Raw genomic sequence first — 19,301 nt, 5'->3', positions numbered from 1 at the left:
GCACATATTATGATCCAGAGTAAAAGACTGTCACAGACTAGTCTTCAAATGTTAGGGATGCCTTGGTGACTCAGCAGTTGAGCGTCTGCCTTCAGCTCAGAGCATAGCATCATCTTGATCCAGGGATCTAGTCCCACATCGAGCTCCCTGAGAAGAGCCTGCTTCTCCCTCTACCTATGTCTCTGCCTCTAGTCTCACTCATGAATAAATAAAATCTTAAAAAAAACCACAACTATCGTTGCCTTTCCTTGGAAGGAGATTGTATTTTCCCACTCCACTGGCTTCAGCCTCAGCTGTGTAACCCACTTTGACTAATAAAATGTGAGCAGACGCTTTAAGAACTAGCACATGGTTGGTCACGTTCATTTTTACCATGATCATGGAAGACTGTATCTAGATAAAGCCTCTGCTGGCCTGTGTCCCCTTTGTTGATGCACTATGGATTGCTAAATAAGAAATGAACTTCATTGTTTTAAGCTACCGAAATTTTTTTGGTTGTAAGGGCAGCATAACTAAGTTTAATGGTTCTGTAAGTGGACCAACAGCATCAGTATCACCTGGAAACTTGTCAGAAGTTCAAATTCTTAGGCCCTACCACAGACCTACTGAAGTCAGAAACTCTGGGGATGGAGCTGTTTTAACAAGCTATGTAATTCTGGGACATGTTAAAGTTTGAGAATGACTGAGCTAGCTTATCGTGGTATAGGCAGAAGTTCAGTTGGTAAATCAGCTTTCCAATAGAACAGTTTTATACCAGAATTCTATTGTATGTAATATGCCTAGTAAGTTGGCTGTGAACTAGGGATCTGGAAACTTTTCATATAGCGGTAATAATATTTCATACTTCAGCATGTGCTTTTAACAATTTTAAATCATCTTAAGCTGGTACCAGATGGAACTTTGGATCTTTTACTAGCATCCTGGTAATTCTCAATTTAGTATTACAAAAAGGCATCAAGAGCCAAATATTTTAGTAATTAACAAACAATTATATTCTTACTTTTCTGCCAATTCTTCAATGAAGACTGTTACTGAATTGTTCTCATTTCCAACTTCCTGAATATGAGCATTATAGTATCTTCCACCTGATTCCAAGCGAACCTGAAAGGAGATAGGAGACAGTAAAAATACATCTAATCTCAAATCTATTGACAGATAGGTCTTCTGCCAAAAAAATAAAAATACAATTTCTCTCCAAATGGAGTTCAGTGTCAACTTATTAAAGTGGTTGATAATCAACACTGCCATCCAGTCTCATTTAATAGAGGTGGCACATGCTGAAAGATCCTTACATCTTTTTGAAAGATCCTTATATCTTCTCACAAAAGTTTGTAATTAAAATTTAATGCAAACATTAAAAAAAATTTTCAGGATCCCCAGGTGGCTCAGTGGTTTAGCGCCTGCCTTCAACCCAGGACGTGATCCTGGAGTCCCAGGATCGAGTCCCACATCGGGCTCCCTGCATGGAGCCTGCTTCTCCCTCTGCCTGTGTCTCTGCGCTCCTCTCTCTCTCTCTCTGTTTCTCATGAATAGGTAAATAAAATATTTTTAAAATTTTCTAGCATTTTGTAAATGAGCTTTGTTGAACCTGTGACTAAAACCACAACCTTGGGAAAACAAATTACTGAGTTTTTAAAAGATGAACTAACCTGACACTTGTCTCCCAAATAGTACTGTCTCCCAGCATACTCCATGTAATCAGATTTTTGAAGTTCTATTAAAAGAAAATGAAGATTCAAGCTCAACCAAACTGCTCCCTTTCCCATTCTACATCATTTAATTTTCTAATTTACTTTTACCAGTGTTTTTGACAATGACACTCTTAAGGTAAAATCAGGGGCAGACGGGATCCTAAAGGGTCATTCTATTACTCTTGATACGGTTCTTTCCCTGGTCAATTTAAGGAGACCTGCCAAAACAGTTTTGTGCTACAGAACACAGATAGGTGGGAATCGGGAGGTTATAATCTTGGGTTGGTCAAACACCAGTAAGATAACAATTTGAAGTAACACGCCTCAATTAAAAGAAAAAAAAAACTTACACAGCTTCTTCAAATCAACTGTTATTTTCAACTTACTGTGTTCCACAGGAGCTTAACCTCATTCTAGACTGTTGGGTTATTAATTATACCTAAGTTCACCAAGGTCCAAGATGACAAATAGGAAGCATTAAAAATATAAATACCATTCTTAGCTCACAGGACCATACAGAAACAGCCAGCAGAATGGATTTGGTCTATAGGCCATAGTTTGTGACCATCTGACCTATTCATTTATCAGTGAGGGTAGTCCTATCATTTTAAATTTAAGACAGGCTTATTTGCAGTTACAAGTCTCAGGTACTCTTAAAATCATCAGAAGTTTATCTCCACTTAGTCTTTGCAAAACCAAAAGTCTTGGATAAACATCAGATTCTAAAAGATCCCTTTCCACTTCTAAACATATTTGTTTCTTCTTTGGATTTAAAATCATGAGGATGTACATAGCGCCTGGGTGGCTCAGTTAAGCGTCTGCCTTCCCTGCTCAGCAAGGAGCCTGCTTCTCCTTCTCCCTCTGCCCCTCCCCCTGCTTATGTTCTCCCCCTCTTTCAGATAAAATCTTTTAAAAATATAAAATAAAATCATGTATCTAGTAAGCTAAAAGATACCAGGCTATTTTTTATAACAATACATTAAAAACACATAATCAGAAACAATTTGCAATATTTTTTCCCTGATCTGTCAGGATTCAAAAGTATGCTGTTGTATCATTACCTTTCCTGCTGTCCAGCCAAACATCAAATTCTACATTACGATAGATTTCTGGATCCAGGGCTTTTAGCACCTTATAGGGGAAGAGCATCTTTGATGGACTTTCTGGAGACTAAAACAAAAATAATCATGCTACAAATTCACCATCCTTAGCTTCAGGGGAAGAAAGAAGAATTAAAAGTTCTTCCTGTCTTTTTAAACTATATACATATGCCTCCCTTTTCTTGCTAAAAAAGAAATTAATGCCATAATAAGTTTTATTGTGTATTTTAAAAATCAGGAGATTAAAGCAGCAACATGCAAATAATCTACCAGGTTTTGGATGGCAGAAGGGAAATACTGCCTAAAGCAGCCAACAACTCAGGATTCATCTCCTATAAATCAATGCAACACACACAAAGATTAAAGAGTCAGTCAGGCTATTCAATAAATCTCATCTTGATATATACACAGAGGTGTAGTGTGTCTGTACCCTAAAATCAACTGAAAAAAATCTGAAAATTTTATTTCATTTGTCAAAATCTGTTACAACTTCCAAGAAATTACCTTTTTCTTCCCCTTTCCTAGAATTTCACCATATCCAATACTGCTACTGTTCCCAAAATATCAGCACTTGGGGCATACACAAAGATTATTTTAACAGTATTTGCCCTACGTAGCTAGCCTCAAAATAAAGGTCTGCTTGATTTTAGGCCTATAAGAATGGTAAAATTTCTCCCGTTTCTCTAAACAGAATTACTACCTATTTTCTTTGAATAGAATAGGACAAGCATTATATTTTTTAATGACAAAAAAAAACCCTCAGCATCAGAAGAGTGATTAAAGGAAATATCTATTGGATTTGTAACATTATTTTAACTTGAAAAACAGCTTCTGAAAATTCTCAAGTGTTGCTTGGAAACAATCTATATAATTCCATTAAGAACAAAAATTCAGACATTAAACACCCCTTGGACATTTTCAGATTAAGGAAAGTAAAACATGAAATCCTCCCTCACCCCATATAACTAGAACGGACCACATGACCTTAACTCATTCAAGTTCTGATGCTGCAAGCCAGAATTATGAAAATTCTTTGCCCTAGAAAATTTCAAACCTTTGCTTCTTCTGTTCCTTGACTGTACCCCTCTGGTGTATTTTCAACATTGCAGCAGGCACCCAACTCTTCAGTCCTAATTGAAAAGATTTAGAACAAAGAACTTTATATATATGCAGTAGCTGTTTTAAGTCTAATGACTATACCACCACCTAGTGGTAAAGTAGCTCAGGTCTAAAAATGAGACCAATACTTTTTACCCCAACATTTACATTTATGCTTCCTTTGTATAAGTATATACTACAATATACTTAGAAGATGATTTCCTATATTTCACAGCTCCATCTCTTAAGATGGTCCCTATGATCCTTGCCTCCTGGTGTTCACATCCATGTATGATTCCCCTATCTCCTCAAGTTTGTTTCTAACCCATCGATAGATAGGACATGTTATTGTAGTACATAAGAATGTAGGGTCTGTATTGCTGGCCTCTCTTGCTGACTATAAGGAAGCAAGCAATCATGTTCACCAAGCCCACGTGGCAAGGAACTGAGGGTTACCTCTGGCTGACAGCCAGGAAAAAACCCCCACAAATTTCTCACTCCTACAGCTTCAAGGAACTAAATGCTGCCAAGAACTATTTGGGTGGAAAAGTGGATCCTTCCTCAGTCAAAACTCCAGGTAAGAACTCAACCCTGAAAAAAAAAAAAAAGAACTCAATCCTGGCCAACCTCACCATAGTCCTAGTGAAACCCTAAGCAGAAGACCCAGTTAAGCTGTGCCCAGATTCCCAACCCACATAATTGTGAGATTAAGTGTGTTAAGTTGCAAAATCTGTAGTATTATGGTCCTGGAGCAATAATAATGTATCTTGCCTTTTTACTACTATAGTTTCTATGTGCCTACCATCCTTAGGACAAGTCATCAGTGAAGAATGAAGCAATTTTTACCCTCATACAGGACTGCCACCCCCTGCATTCCCGAATAAGTTTTAAAAACCCCTCTTCTACCAAAAAAATTTGCAAGGATTTAATATCCAAGAAATAAAATTGTAAGCAAGGCAAAAAGACCAGGTAACATCTGACTGGCAATGAGCCTATCTGAATTTCCTAGACAGACGTAGGAATCAAGAAATACAAGACAACATCTACTTTATTATCTCTAACACAAAGTTTTTGATGAAATCTGTTCAATAGTGGTTTCCTCAGAGGCCACAATCTACCCTCCTAGTGAATACCAAAGACAGACACTCAAAAGCTCCTAAAATGTCCCTTAGCCTGAGAGATTCTTTTCTACTACTCGGATGTGTGTCAAGTAACTACTATGAACTTCAGTTAGCAAATTAACAAAATGATGGTGCTGGTTTAGAACCAGTTTTTCTCAAATACTTACATCAGAATACCTGGGGTGTACTTGTCAAAAAAAAAAAAAAGACACTCTGGCCCCACTCTGATTCCAAATTTTGTGAAAGTAGGCCCAAGAATCTGCATTTCTAACAAGCACTGTAAGTATACCCTCATATACAACTGAAGTTTTAAGGCCTGATCCTGGAGACCCAGAATCGAGTCCCACATCGGGCTCACTACATGGAGCCTGCTTCTCCCCCTGCCTGTGTCTCTGCCTCTCTCTCATAAATAAATATCTAAAAAAAAAATCTCCAAAGCTTAAGCATATCAAAATATAATATATCTTCATGGTAAAATTTCTCAACCCCAATTAAAAAATATATATTCATATACATATGTGTGTGTAGTTTAAGGCATAAACTTGTCAAGCCCCTTCCACTTTCAAATGATGATGCACAGAAACATGATCCTATAGTTGACATCCCCTTTTCCCTTTATTACCTATCCTCAGTTGAACTCTTGTAGTCAATATGGACATCTTCACTGCCAGTCAGAGCATTGTTTCTGTTCTTTTTGGAACCACTTCGAAACAATTCAACCGCAGTCTTCAACTCTTCTTCATCCACAAAAAACACATCTTTATAGAGAATTTCATACAATACAGCTAAAGGAAAAAAGCCAAAACTCTCAACTCTCAAAGTAAGATCTCTTTATAACAATGTGAAAACAGCCATAAACCACAATTTCAATAGGTGCCAACAAAGTCTTAAAACGGCTGCTTATGGTGGGTCCCTCAATTTAAAGATGGGCAAAAAAAATGATCCAAAACACATCTAAGCATTGATAAAGCCTTCACATACCCTGGCAAACAGCTGCACTTGACTGAAACTGTTTTGAATATACTGAATCATAATGGCCATTACTTGAATAGCAGAGTAGAACCTGAAAAGAAAAACACACAGGACAATTAAGTGAATGTTACATATCTCACAACCATGAAATACTTGAAATTAAGTTGCTAATCAGAAATTGGTAACTAATTTTTAAAAACATGATTTTTTTTAGATTCCACAGATTAGGCAATATCATGCAGTACTTACCTTTGACTCATTTCACTTAACATAATGTATCAATTATATCTCAATAAAACTAAGGCAAAGTGAGTTTTAAAATTTAAATACAGATAAGTGCAAACTAGAACTTAGATTTTCTTCAAAGTGACTTTTAAATGCCAAGATTTACTACCAAGGCTACACTGTGAGCCTAAGTCACATTCCCATTAATATACCAAACAAGGACTGATTTATAAATTTCCAAATAGATGGGAACTTTTACAAACTGGGTAAATCTAACAGAAATCCTAACGGAAGTCAAAAAACCCAGCTTAACTTCGAAAACTGACTGGAAAAAAAATGGAAACTCCAACTAAGAAAGGTCAATAACTGGAGGCAGTTGTTAAGGAGTAAAGCAATCCAGCTAACCAGAACTGAAAAAATAAGCAGGAAAAAAAACCCAGAGATAATGGTGTAATTTCTCTATTCATGTGGCAAGAAGTTAAATTTTGATTGGAAGAGGTAAAACTAAACATGAAATGGCTTTTATGTTCCTGGTGGTATCCCAACATAAAATAATAGTTCTCTGATACATACTTGTGGGTAAGTAGATGGGATGTAATGGCATTAAACTAGTGAAAAAATGAGGTAGATCTGTACTACCGATGAGGGTAAATGAGAAGAAAAGTAACAACATGTTTAGCATGAGCCCATCTACATTAAAAAAAAATAAATGCAAAGAGAATGATAGAGGATACCTACCCAAACTTTATACATTTGCAAATCAGACATATATACACTATGTTGTGCATGCAAATGCCCAACTGCTAAGTATTAGCTTTGTATGCATGTACAGATTAGAATTATACATATTTTCATGGTTGCAAATACTCAAAAGGTCTTATACCTTTTATATTCTTCTGCTTCCCAATGGGTGATGTTCTCCCTTTAATTAGCTCAATAATATCTCTAAAATGTATAGGACTCATTTAAAAATGGAGCTGTAAAATTGTAGGAACTAGGTACTAGGTATATGAATGTTCACTATACAAGTCTTTTAATTTTTCTCTATATGAAAATTTTCACAAAATAAAATGTCGAGGGAAAAAACTGAAGTGCAAGTTTAGAGTCCTGGTAAAGATCTAAATGTCTAAATTTCATCTCTGGCAATGCTGTATACAATTACTAAAAATACAAAAGCTACCATCCTCCTTCCTCAAAGAATTCTGATTATGTCACACCCCTGCTTAAAAACTCTGAATGAGTGTTTAGGAACAATTGTAAATGCTCTGAAATTTACTTTGAAATATACCAAAAATTAAGACAGATTGATAAATGGATAGACAGGTGATAAAATAAGGATATTCAAGTGGTGGGAATTAGAATATTCGCTGTAAAATTATTTTAGCTCTTCTGTATTTTTTTTAAATTCTTATAATAAAATATTGTAAAAAAGCTTCAATCGACTATTCTGAAAAGCCAAATTCTTGGCATGGTCCCCTCATTATGTAATTCCAGCCTAACTTTTCAGCATTGACCTTTCCCCACCCAACTACTTGAGTCCCAAAGGGTCTGCTGCTTCCATGCCTTTGCAGAAGTCCTCTGAATAGACTGCCCTTCATACTTGTTTGACTCATTTTTTGGTATTCCATTTAAATATCATTACCATCATGAAACTCTCTAAACTTCCTCAAGCAGAGGGAACGACTTTTTCTTCTATGCTCTTTGTACATACTTCTATTATATATAATGGTAAGTGAAACTTATCATTTCGCTGTAAAATTAACAATTTGCATGTCTGTGTTCATCTGTTAAGCCCTTGGAAAACAAGTATTATGTTGTATTCAACTTGGTGTCCCCAAAGCCCAGTGAAGTGCTTGGTACACTACAGGGGCTTAATGTTGCCAAACAAATTAGACGGCAGTATCAATGATAAAACAAGGTGTCCCAATTTATACTTACTTTCTTCTTATTATTTTTTTATTATTATACTTACTTTCTAAGTTATCTCTTGCATTCTGCTCTATTCCCAATGCCACTTGCCTGGTTCAGGTCTTTTGTCTAGATTACTTTAACATCCTAACAGTTCTCCCAGTGTCTAGTCTTGTCTTATGATCAAAATGTTTCCTGAATTATGCTCCATGGTGTGAAATTAAGACTTATAAAACACAATTACTGTATAGTCTGTACTCAAATAATCCAATAAGTAAGATCAGGTCTGTTCAGAAAAGTGGCTAACAACACTGAGGATAACTGAATGGAGAGAAAAAGGCTGGTGGCAGAGAAGCTTGGCATTTAGACTATGTTTTCCCATTAATTAGGTAATAAAAGATGATTTCTTACTATCTTGGTAAGCCAGCAGCATCATTCAATTTCTTTTATTTTAGTAAACATTCATTCATCTTCTTACCTTGTCTTCATAGCCATTATCTGTAACATAAGTTGGAGGCTTTCCAGGATAGCGATAAAGAATAAAATCCCGACTACATGGGTAGAAAACATAGGTGGTTGAAAAGAGATAATTTAATATATGCGAGAGATAGTTATAAGAACAAATATTTGGGCTTTCAAACTGCCCACCTTATTCATATAAAAAATCCAAATGTTTAAAAGAGGCTAAATAATGGTAATTCAAAGTAGACAGCTATAACTGCCCCTAAAGTTCTATGGATTTTTAAAATGTACCTTAATTTGGGGAAAGGAGGAGTAAAGAAACTAGATTACCAACTGTATGCATGTTTCTGAGTGTTGGAGACTCCCCACTCATTTAAAGCATGGGCTAGCAAATTTTACTTGGTAAAAGAACAGAGAACAAGCATTTCAGCTTTTGCAGACCATACAGTTTACTCAACTATAACTTTGTAGCATTAAAGCAGCCACAGACCATGATAAACCAGTACACAACTGTTCCAGTAAAATTTAACTTATGGACACTGAAATTTGAATTTCATACAATTTTCACATGCCAGGAAACATTATTCTAGTTTTGATTCAACCATTTAAAAACTTTTAAAAAAATTCTTAGCTTGAGGGGCATACATACACAGAAGGCAAATTTAAAAGCTGGCTCTTGGGGCAGCCCGGTGGCTCAGCGGTTTAGCGCCGCCTTCAGCCTAGGGTATGTGTGATCCTGGAGACCCAGGATCGAGTCCCACGTCAGGTTCCCTGCATGGAGCCTGCTTCTCCCTCTGCCTGTGTGTCTGTCTGTCTCTCTCTCTCGAAAAAATAAAATCTTTTAAAAATAAATAAAAATAAAAGCTGGCTCTTGGAATGCCTGAGTGGCTCAGTGGTTGAGCATCTGCCTTCAGCTCAGGACATGGTCCCGGAGACCCAGGATCGAGTCCCACATATCAGGCTCCACTGGAGGAGCCTGCTTCTCCCTCTGCCTGTGTCTCTGCTTCTCTCTCTCTCTCTGTGTGACTATCATAAATAAATAAAAAATTTAAAAAAAAAAAAAACGCATCAATAATCCTATAATTTAGGAATTAAATAAAAACATGGTTTAAATAAAGAATAAAATTTTGACTTCCTTTAGCGTATCAATTTGAAGTTACCTTAGTTTCTTTTTTAAAGAAACCAGAACACTAAGGAAATTACGCCTTTTGAAAAAGTCCTGAAACATGGTTTGGGAAGAGGGATCACCAACTTTTTCTAAGGCCACAAATTCATTGAGAAAATTAAATGCTATAATGAAAAAGATAACTAATTTTTGGCAGTTTTTACTTCTAGGAAAAAATGCTTCACATATATTCTTCACATTCTTCACATATATTGCTATTGAAACTAAAATTAAGGTACATAAAACTTCAATTAATACTAATCCACATACTTCATTATGATGAAGGGAAAACTGGGAGAGGAAAAAAGAACTAGAAAACTAATAGAAGAAAGAGCAGGAAACAAAGAGAAATTAGAGACCATAAGACAAAAAGAGGAAAGAAACGAAAAGGAGACAAAGATAGCGAAAGTACACAGAGAAGGCACACAGAAAGACCCACACAAATATGGTTAATAGATTTTTGACAAAGATGCAAGAGCAGTTCAACAGACGGTATTTTCATCAAATGGTGCTACACAATGGCATTCATATAAAACAATGATTTTAATCTATACCTCACATTTTATATAATTAAAATGGATCAAAGGCCTAAATGCAGACCAAAACTTCAAAACTTTCGGAAGAAAACATAGGGGAAAATCTTCAAGACCTTGAGTTAAGCAGAGTTCTTAGATATAATAAAAATAAAAGCTGGCTCTTGGAATGCCTGAGTGGCTCAGTGGTTGAGCATCTGCCTTCAGCTCAGGACATGGTCCAGGAGACCCAGATCGAGTCCCACGTCAGGTTCCCTGCATGGAGCCTGCTTCTCCCTCTGCCTGTGTCTCTGCTTCTCTCTCTCTCTCTGTGTGACTATCATAAATAAATAAAAAATTTAAAAAAAAATTTTTTTTAAATGTTGGCTTTGGAGAAATTGCAAAATTAAGCTGCTTTGAAAATTGTTTTTCTTCTATCTGTGGATCAGTGGTATTCATGACTGCCCTGCCTATAGAAACGCATCAATATGGGATCCCTGGGTGGCGCAGCGGTTTTGGCGCCTGCCTTTGGCCCAGGGCGCGATCCTGGAGACCCAGGATCGAATCCCACATCGGGCTCCCGGTGCATGGAGCCTGCTTCTCCCTCTGCCTGTGTCTCTGCTTCTCTCTCTCTCTCTGTGTGACTATCATAAATAAATAAAAAATTTAAAAAAAAAAAAAAACGCATCAATAATCCTATAATTTAGGAATTAAATAAAAACATGGTTTAAATAAAGAATAAAATTTTGACTTCCTTTAGCGTATCAATTTGAAGTTACCTTAGTTTCTTTTTTAAAGAAACCAAAACAGTAAGTCAATTGCCAGCTCTAGGTTTTGCAAAATCTGATTCAACACAGCTGGCTACTTAAGAAAATAGGTTGCATCTAGCTAAAGCGACACAGCTGAATGAATATTTAGGTTTACTATTCCAAATACTCTGAAAAGATTAAATTCCCGTATTTGATCTTACCTTGGGATCTCCCAACCGTTCCAGGTATTTCTCAAAAGATCCCTCCACATACTTCAAAAATAAAACAAACTTGACTTAACCAAATACACAGCATTACTAAAATCTGATTATATTCTGCAATATTATCCTCCAATGGGGTTTTGTTCAGCTCAACAATTATGGTATTAAATAACTATTTTGCACAGCACCTCAAGAAGATTTGCACATACACAAAAGTTAGGAGTGGAGACAAGCTGGAGTATAAAACTATCTTAGGAAATGGTCCTGGCTTATCCACATACCAGTGCATTTCAGCAAATGATAATACCTTTTAGTTTCTTTTGAAATGCCAACTTAAATAACTTGACAATTTCCATAAATCATGAAAGCCCAATAATTATAAGGATTTTAAATCTGATCGGAGACATGCATTTTTTTGCAAAGTTAAACTGAGGAACTTTAAAGGGAATTTTTGAGATAATAGAAATGTTTGGTATCTTGATTTCAGTGGCAGTTGCAGGACTATATATTATTGCCAAATCTGAAAGTGCTAAACTTAAAATGGTGAATTTTATCGTGTGTAAAATATATCTCAATAAAAATAAACTCGAAGAACAGAATATATGTCTAGTTCCATGTACATATATCACTAGACTTAAAGATCAATTTTTTAATTTTGCTCAATCCCTTTTTAAACAGCTTGAGATAAATTGACATATAACAAACTGCTCATATTTAAATAGCAGAATCAAATACATTTTGACATATGTATGTACCCATGAAACCATCATGACAATTGAGGTAGTGAATAGATCTATCACCCCCGTAAGTTTTCCTGTGTCCCTCTAAAACTCCACTGACCCCCAAGCAACTACTGATCTGATTTCTATCACTATAGACTGGTTTGCATTTTCTAGAGTTTTATATAAAGGAAATCATACAGTATATACTTTGGGGAGGATCTGCCTTCTTTCCCTTGGAATAATTGAGATTTATCCATGTAAGTTGTAAAATTTTACACAAATCTTGTTATTCAAAATATGGCTACTATTACTGTATCACAAACAAAAGCAAGCATCACTTGGCAGTTTTGTTAAAATGCAGAAAATCTCGGGCCCCAGCTCAGAACTACTGAATCAGAATCTGCACCTTAACAAGATCTCCAGGTGATTTGTATGCACAAAAATACTTGAGATGCACTGTTTTACACCATGGTCTTGCATTTGAAGTAATTTCAGGAATAATCCTTTTGCCAGGTGTGGTAAAGTCTCTAATTAACTCCTAGGTAATAAGTTTAAAGTCAAGAAGCCTTCACATAGTTTTAAAATTCACTGAAACCTGTTGGGGAAAATTAAGAGTAAACCTCGAACAGCAGGCAAATACCCATAACTTACAGTCAGAAGAAAACAAATTGTACTGGAAGGGCTAAGAATGTTTCTTTTAAGCCACATAAAAGGGCACACTACAAATAAGACCTTGGTAAAACCTCATTCTGTTAACAAGAATTCAAATATTCCAAAGTATACAAAGACGTCTTCTAAAAGTTGTTTTAAAGCCAATCATTAATGGCAGAGCACCAATTACCAATTTGTCACATGAAAATATTAATGTTAAGAACTAGTTTGCTTCCCTACAATTAGGTTAAGATTCTTCATAAAATTAACAGAGGGGTTTCTGATTTATACATACTTGGAAGCATACATTAAAAAATGTTAACACAGCCTCACTTTTTGTCAACTATGATTACTTGTTCAAGAAAACAGTGGTATGCATAATACAGAATAGCAGTCAAAATATGACTTTTTAGGACTTGGGAGATTATAGGGGAGTATGTGGGGAGTAGAAAATAGTAGAAAGGATACAAATGAACTGTTTTTCTTAACTTATAGAGTACAGAACAATTTAATTCTAGAGGCAGTCCAGAAGTATGCTAGCTAGGGGGAAGGCAGCTGAAAATAAGTATTTGCTCTTGTGAGGAGATTGCATGACATAATTTTCATTACATAGATGGTTCAAAGTTCATTTCCTATTTGCTACACACACTACTGACATCTTTACTTTGCACATATATTCTACTTACAGACTCAAAAGTTTGTTGATTTTCTCTCATATAGGACACACAAGCCTTCCTGATTTCCAAATGATGGACCTGGCTGCAAAACAACTAAAAAGAAGAGAAAGACCAGCTCACTGTCAACAGTCATTTGAAATAGCTTTTAAATTAAAACAATGAACTGGACACTACGTCCCCCTTGTTCAAAACATATGTAAAAATTGGGAAATTAAGTACTGACCTTTCTAAAATATGTTTTTGCCATCTTTAGTGGGATTGGGGAGAGATAGTTACCACCCTCACCCTTTTTCTACTCCTTATGGCACAACCTATAAATTTTTCCTTAGGCATAAAATTTAGAGAAAGATCCTTATAAAAGATCAGGATTTCAAAGTTTTCTGTAATTCTATTCTTAGCTCTCCTACATTCCAAACTGGCATTTAGAAAACAGAAAAGACAGCAGAGGCACAGCAATATATTTGGACTCATCAGCAAAGGCATACACCAAACTAATAAGTGGCAGACAGGCCTGGAAGTCTTTACTAGGAAAGAGAAAAGGGAATTTTTTTTTTTTTTTTGGTGAGCTACAGGTCTTCTAGCTCCAGTATCATGCCATGTGTCAAACCCTGAAAACTCAGTATAGGGAAAATATACTTGTTTTCCTTTTACCTGCTCCGAAATAGCCCGAAAGAGGCAAGAGGCATCCTTGGCAGTCAGCTTTCGAAACAGCCCTAAGCTGCCTAAGTAGTCATCCATTGATGCCTCATTCAGAGACTTCTGGCCGCAGAACTTTTTCCATCCTTTATGCATTTTGCCAGGGGGAGGGGGAAGAAACACAAATGTGGCAAGAAGGAAAAGCAGGGTGCAGGTAGGAATAGGTAGCAGTGACAAGGGCTTGCTTATGCAGGTATCCGGAAAGCAGCCCAAGTCTAGGGATGAGAAGGCAGTTGAAGTCAGCACTGCAGAATCTTGGCACTTCTCAGGAGCAGGAGAAGCAAAGGGCTGGCTTGCCTGGGACAAGTCGGGACCCTGTGAAAAGAAGAGAAAAAGCCGATGCTCCTAGGAATAGAGAACTGGACTTGAGAAGACATGGGAGAAAGCACTTGGGGAGATACCTGTTGAGGAAGGATTGGATTAATGCAATCAGCCTAAGGTTGAGAGAAATATGCACAAGCAGCTGAGCTTTGGGACCAAAAGGAAGCCGAGTTTGCAGCTTAACTCAGGGCAACTGCTGCACGAGGCTGCAATAGGACTGCAACAAGGCTCAGGTGTATATGATGCAGCCTGGCCCACATTATATCGCGTTAAGATTTCTGCCCAAATTTCCAACTAGTCTCTGCCCAAGTTCCCTGCTCCCCTCATAATTTCATGGAGATGAGAGGAAAAAAAGATAGAACTCACTAGCTAGTAAGTTTAAGTAATCTCATTTGGTTCTACTGGATAATAACCCTCTGCTAAGATCACAGAAGCTAAATCCATTTACTGTATTAGGAAACACTGATACAATTCTTGACTAATATTCCCAAATTACTGTATAGCATTAGCAAAAAGAAAACGTAGAAAGTGTTTTTTAGAAACTGGAAACAAAGTTTAAACTGAAGCAGCATGAAAGGAATGTCTTACCCACAAACTTTCTAACAGAATACATTTAAAATGCTGTGGGGCACAGCATTAGAGGTGTTGAACATAAGACTATTTCCATGTATTATTAGGGCAATTTTCTGGAAAAACTACTCTGGGTTCTAAGAAAACCAAAGTACATACGGCTTATTTGTAAGGTTCAAAAAATAGGCCTGATCATTTACATTACTTGATTCCACTGTCAAGTGTCTCCTTTTTATTTAAATACCAAAATCAAGTCCCTTTCTTTTACTTAAGTGTTAAAAAATAAATTTTAAAAAATGTTGGCTGGGATCCCTGGGTGGCGCAGCGGTTTGGCTCCTGCCTTTGGCCCAGGGCGCAATCCTGGAGACCCGGGATCGAATCCCACGTCGGGCTCCCAGTGCATGGAGCCTGCTTCTCCCTCTGCCTGTGTCTCTGCTTCTCTCTCTCTCTCTGTGTGCCTATCATAAATAAATAAAATTTAAAAAAAAATTTTTTTTAAATGTTGGCTTTGGAGAAATTGCAAAATTAAGCTGCTTTGAAAATTGTTTTTCTTCTATCTGTGGATCCAGTGGTATTCATGACTGCCCTGCCTATAGAAACGCATCAATATGGGATCCCTGGGTGGCGCAGCGGTTTGGCGCCTGCCTTTGGCCCAGGGCGCGATCCTGGAGACCCAGGATCGAATCCCACATCGGGCTCCCGGTGCATGGAGCCTGCTTCTCCCTCTGCCTGTGTCTCTGCCTCTCTCTCTCTCTCTCTCTGTGTGACTATCATAAATAAATAAAAAATTTAAAAAAAAAAAAAAAAACGCATCAATAATCCTATAATTTAGGAATTAAATAAAAACATGGTTTAAATAAAGAATAAAATTTTGACTTCCTTTAGCGTATCAATTTGAAGTTACCTTAGTTTCTTTTTTAAAGAAACCAGAACACTAAGGAAATTACGCCTTTTGAAAAAGTCCTGAAACATGGTTTGGGAAGAGGGATCACCAACTTTTTCTAAGGCCACAAATTCATTGAGAAAAATTAAATGCTATAATGAAAAAGATAACTAATTTTTGGCAGTTTTTACTTCTAGGAAAAAATGCTTCACATATATTCTTCACATTCTTCACATATATTGCTATTGAAACTAAAATTAAGGTACATAAAACTTCAATTAATACTAATCCACATACTTCATTATGATGAAGGGAAAACTGGGAGAGGAAAAAAGAACTAGAAAACTAATAGAAGAAAGAGCAGGAAACAAAGAGAAATTAGAGACCATAAGACAAAAAGAGGAAAGAAACGAAAAGGAGACAAAGATAGCGAAAGTACACAGAGAAGGCACACAGAAAGACCCACACAAATATGGTTAATAGATTTTTGACAAAGATGCAAGAGCAGTTCAACAGACGGTATTTTCATCAAATGGTGCTACACAATGGCATTCATATAAAACAATGATTTTAATCTATACCTCACATTTTATATAATTAAAATGGATCAAAGGCCTAAATGCAGACCAAAACTTCAAAACTTTCGGAAGAAAACATAGGGGAAAATCTTCAAGACCTTGAGTTAAGCAGAGTTCTTAGATATAATAAAAAGAAAATGAGTAATTAGACTTGATTAAAATTAAAAACTTTTGATCTGCAAATGACAGGAAAATGAAAATACAAGCCACAGATTGGAAGAAAATATTAATATATCCCATATCTGACTAAAAAGCTTTGCATCAAATATATAAAAAGAATTCACAAGTCAGTAACAACACAAATAAATGCCCAAATGACATGACTACATATGAAAATATAGAAATAGCTAATAAGCTTAAAAGATGTTCAAAGTCACTAGTCATTAGGAAAGTACAAATTAAAACCATTATGAAATATCAAAACACACCTATTGGCACGGCTATAATAAATACAGGCAAAAAAAGTGTCAGCAAGGATGTGGAGAAATTGAAACCTAAGTAAAAGAAGCTAGATGTAAAAGGGGTTTGATTCCAAAAGATACAGGATTCAATTTATATGAAAATACATCAAAAAGGCAAATCTATAGAGATAGAAAGCAGATTGGTGGCTGCCTGGGGTTGGGTGTGAATAAGCATTAATTGCAAACAAGCACAAAGGATCTTTTTTGGTGTGATAAAAAATGTTCTAAGACGGTTTTATGATGTTTACACACTTCTGTATATTCACTAAAAATTATCATGCACTTAAAAGTGATGATTTCTAACAGCTTTTTAACTCACATACCATACAATTCACTCTAAGTGCACATTTCAATAATTTTTAGTACAGAGTTGTTACCCATCAGCAGTCTATTTGAAAGCATTCTCATTACATTCAAATAAAACCACATCCCATAACCACCAACCTAATCCCCCATGCCCACCAACTCTAGGTAACCAATCTACTTTCTGTGTCTCTGTATTTGCCTATTCCACACATTTCAGTAAACGGAATCATACAATTTATGTTCCTGTGTAGCTGGCTTCTTTCACTTAGCAGGAGGTTTTAAAGGTTCTCCCATGCACAGCTCTTTCTGCCCACTGGTCTTCTCCCCATGCTTTAATAAAACCTTTTTCCATTGAAAACAAAATAAATTAAAAAAAAATAAGTTCACCCATGTTGTAGCATTTATGAGTATTTCAATCCTATAAACTACATTTTATCAGGATGCCTTGGTGGCTCAGTGGTTGGGCGTCTGCCTTCAGCTCAGGGTGTGATCTTGGGAGTCCTAGGATCGAGTCCCAAATTGGGCTCCCTGCATGGAGCCTGCTTCTCCCTCTGCCTCTCATGAATAAATAAATAAAATCTTCAAAAATATATTTTATCTATCCAGTCATCAATTAGTAGACATTTAGGTTGTTCCCACTTTTTGGCTTTTTATGACTAATGTTGTTATAACCATTCATGTGCAAGTTTTTGTTTGGACAGGTTTCTATTCTCCTGGATAACACCTAGGAATGGTGTTGCTGGATCTATGATTAATCATTTGAGCAACTGTCAAGACTGTCTTCCACAGCAGCTGCACCATTTTAGATTCTCCTCAGTAGTAAATGAGGGTTCCCATTTTTCCACATTTTATCCATAATTACTGTCCATCTCTTGACTATAGCCATTCTAGTGGGTATCAAGTGGTACCTCATTGTTTTGTTTTGTATTTTCCTGATGGTTAACAATGCTGAAAACCTTTCATGGGTCTATTGACCATTTGTATGTCACTAATGAGATACCATTACATACATTTTAAAATGAATTTTTTTTCAACTGGTAGCAAGTGTTGACAAGGATGCAGAGCAACTGGAACTCTCATATGTTGCTGGTATGAATATAAAATAGTACAGCCACTCTAAAAAAAATTGTTTAGTACTTTCTATAAACACAAGAGTTGCCACATAACCCAGCAATTCCACTTCTCATTATCTACCCAAGAGAAATGAAAATTTCAGCTCACACAAAAACCCGTACATGAATGTTTATAGCAGTTTTATTCATAATCATGATTCGCCCCAAAATGGAAACAATCCAAACATCCTTCAATTGGTAAATGGTCAATCTGGTACATCCATACAATAGAATACTCTTCAGTAATAAAAAATGATGTATGAATATGCATGCATGAATGTACATGCGTGAATCTGAAACCACATTCAGTAAAAGTAGATAGATTCAAAAGGCTACATGCTGTATGACGGCATTTATGACATACAGGAAAAACCAAAACTACAAGAAAGGGCAAACAGGATCAGTTGCTGCCAGTAGTTAGGGCTGTAGGAAAAAGTGGACTAGAAAGGGATGTACGGGGGTGATATGAGTATTCTGTATCTTGACTGTGGTAGTGGTTACACAATTACACAATTGTCAAAATTTATACAACTATACAAGAAAAATGCCAATTTTATTGTATTTATTTTTTTATTATTTGAGAGAGAGCATGTGCATGCACACAGTGGGGGGGGGGGCAGAGGGAGGAGACTCCATGCTGAGGAGGGAGCCCAATGAAGGACTTGATTCCAGGACCGTGGGATCATGACCAGAGTCAAAGGCAGACGCTCAACTGACTGAGCCACTCAGGTGCCCTGATTCTGCTGTATTTAAATTGAAAACTAAATAAAACAAAAAGTATCAGAAAGAATTTAGAGTTGAGGAGTTCACAGAATGGAGAAGATTGAACAGAAAAAAGAAGAAAATTAGAAGACTACTGGATGACCAACATCTAACCAACAGGCGCCCCCCCCCCCAAAAAAAAAAGTGGAAGGAAAGAAATGATGGTGATGATGATGACGAAAGGAAAATTCTAGCAGTGCATGAATGAATAACCATATTTAGATCGAAAAACTCCATGAAGTAGCCAGAACAATAAAAGCAAAAAAGATCAGTAATGCACATACTACTTCTGAAGTCAGGGATAAAGATTCTAAAGCTTGCAGAGAGGAAAAATGGGT

General features: G+C 36.4%; 1 protein-coding gene across 1 annotated transcript in view; it reads right to left on the bottom strand.

The window, feature by feature from the left end:
- Window positions 1-19,301, bottom strand: part of ALG13 (ALG13 UDP-N-acetylglucosaminyltransferase subunit) — a 65,619-nt gene that overhangs the window by 30,289 nt on the left and 16,029 nt on the right. The window contains 13 exon segments of the mRNA XM_041740465.1: window positions 1,001-1,101; window positions 1,650-1,714; window positions 2,753-2,861; window positions 3,846-3,921; window positions 5,633-5,795; window positions 5,992-6,073; window positions 8,594-8,755; window positions 11,225-11,275; window positions 13,284-13,367; window positions 13,926-14,129; window positions 14,131-14,183; window positions 14,186-14,249; window positions 14,252-14,285. Coding sequence (XP_041596399.1) covers window positions 1,001-1,101; window positions 1,650-1,714; window positions 2,753-2,861; window positions 3,846-3,921; window positions 5,633-5,795; window positions 5,992-6,073; window positions 8,594-8,755; window positions 11,225-11,275; window positions 13,284-13,367; window positions 13,926-14,129; window positions 14,131-14,183; window positions 14,186-14,249; window positions 14,252-14,285 — 1,248 coding nt within the window.

Source organism: Vulpes lagopus, chromosome X (assembly GCF_018345385.1).
Source record: "Vulpes lagopus strain Blue_001 chromosome X, ASM1834538v1, whole genome shotgun sequence".
NCBI classification, from domain to species: domain Eukaryota; kingdom Metazoa; phylum Chordata; class Mammalia; order Carnivora; family Canidae; genus Vulpes; species Vulpes lagopus.
This window is presented reverse-complemented; position numbering and strand designations above follow the sequence as displayed.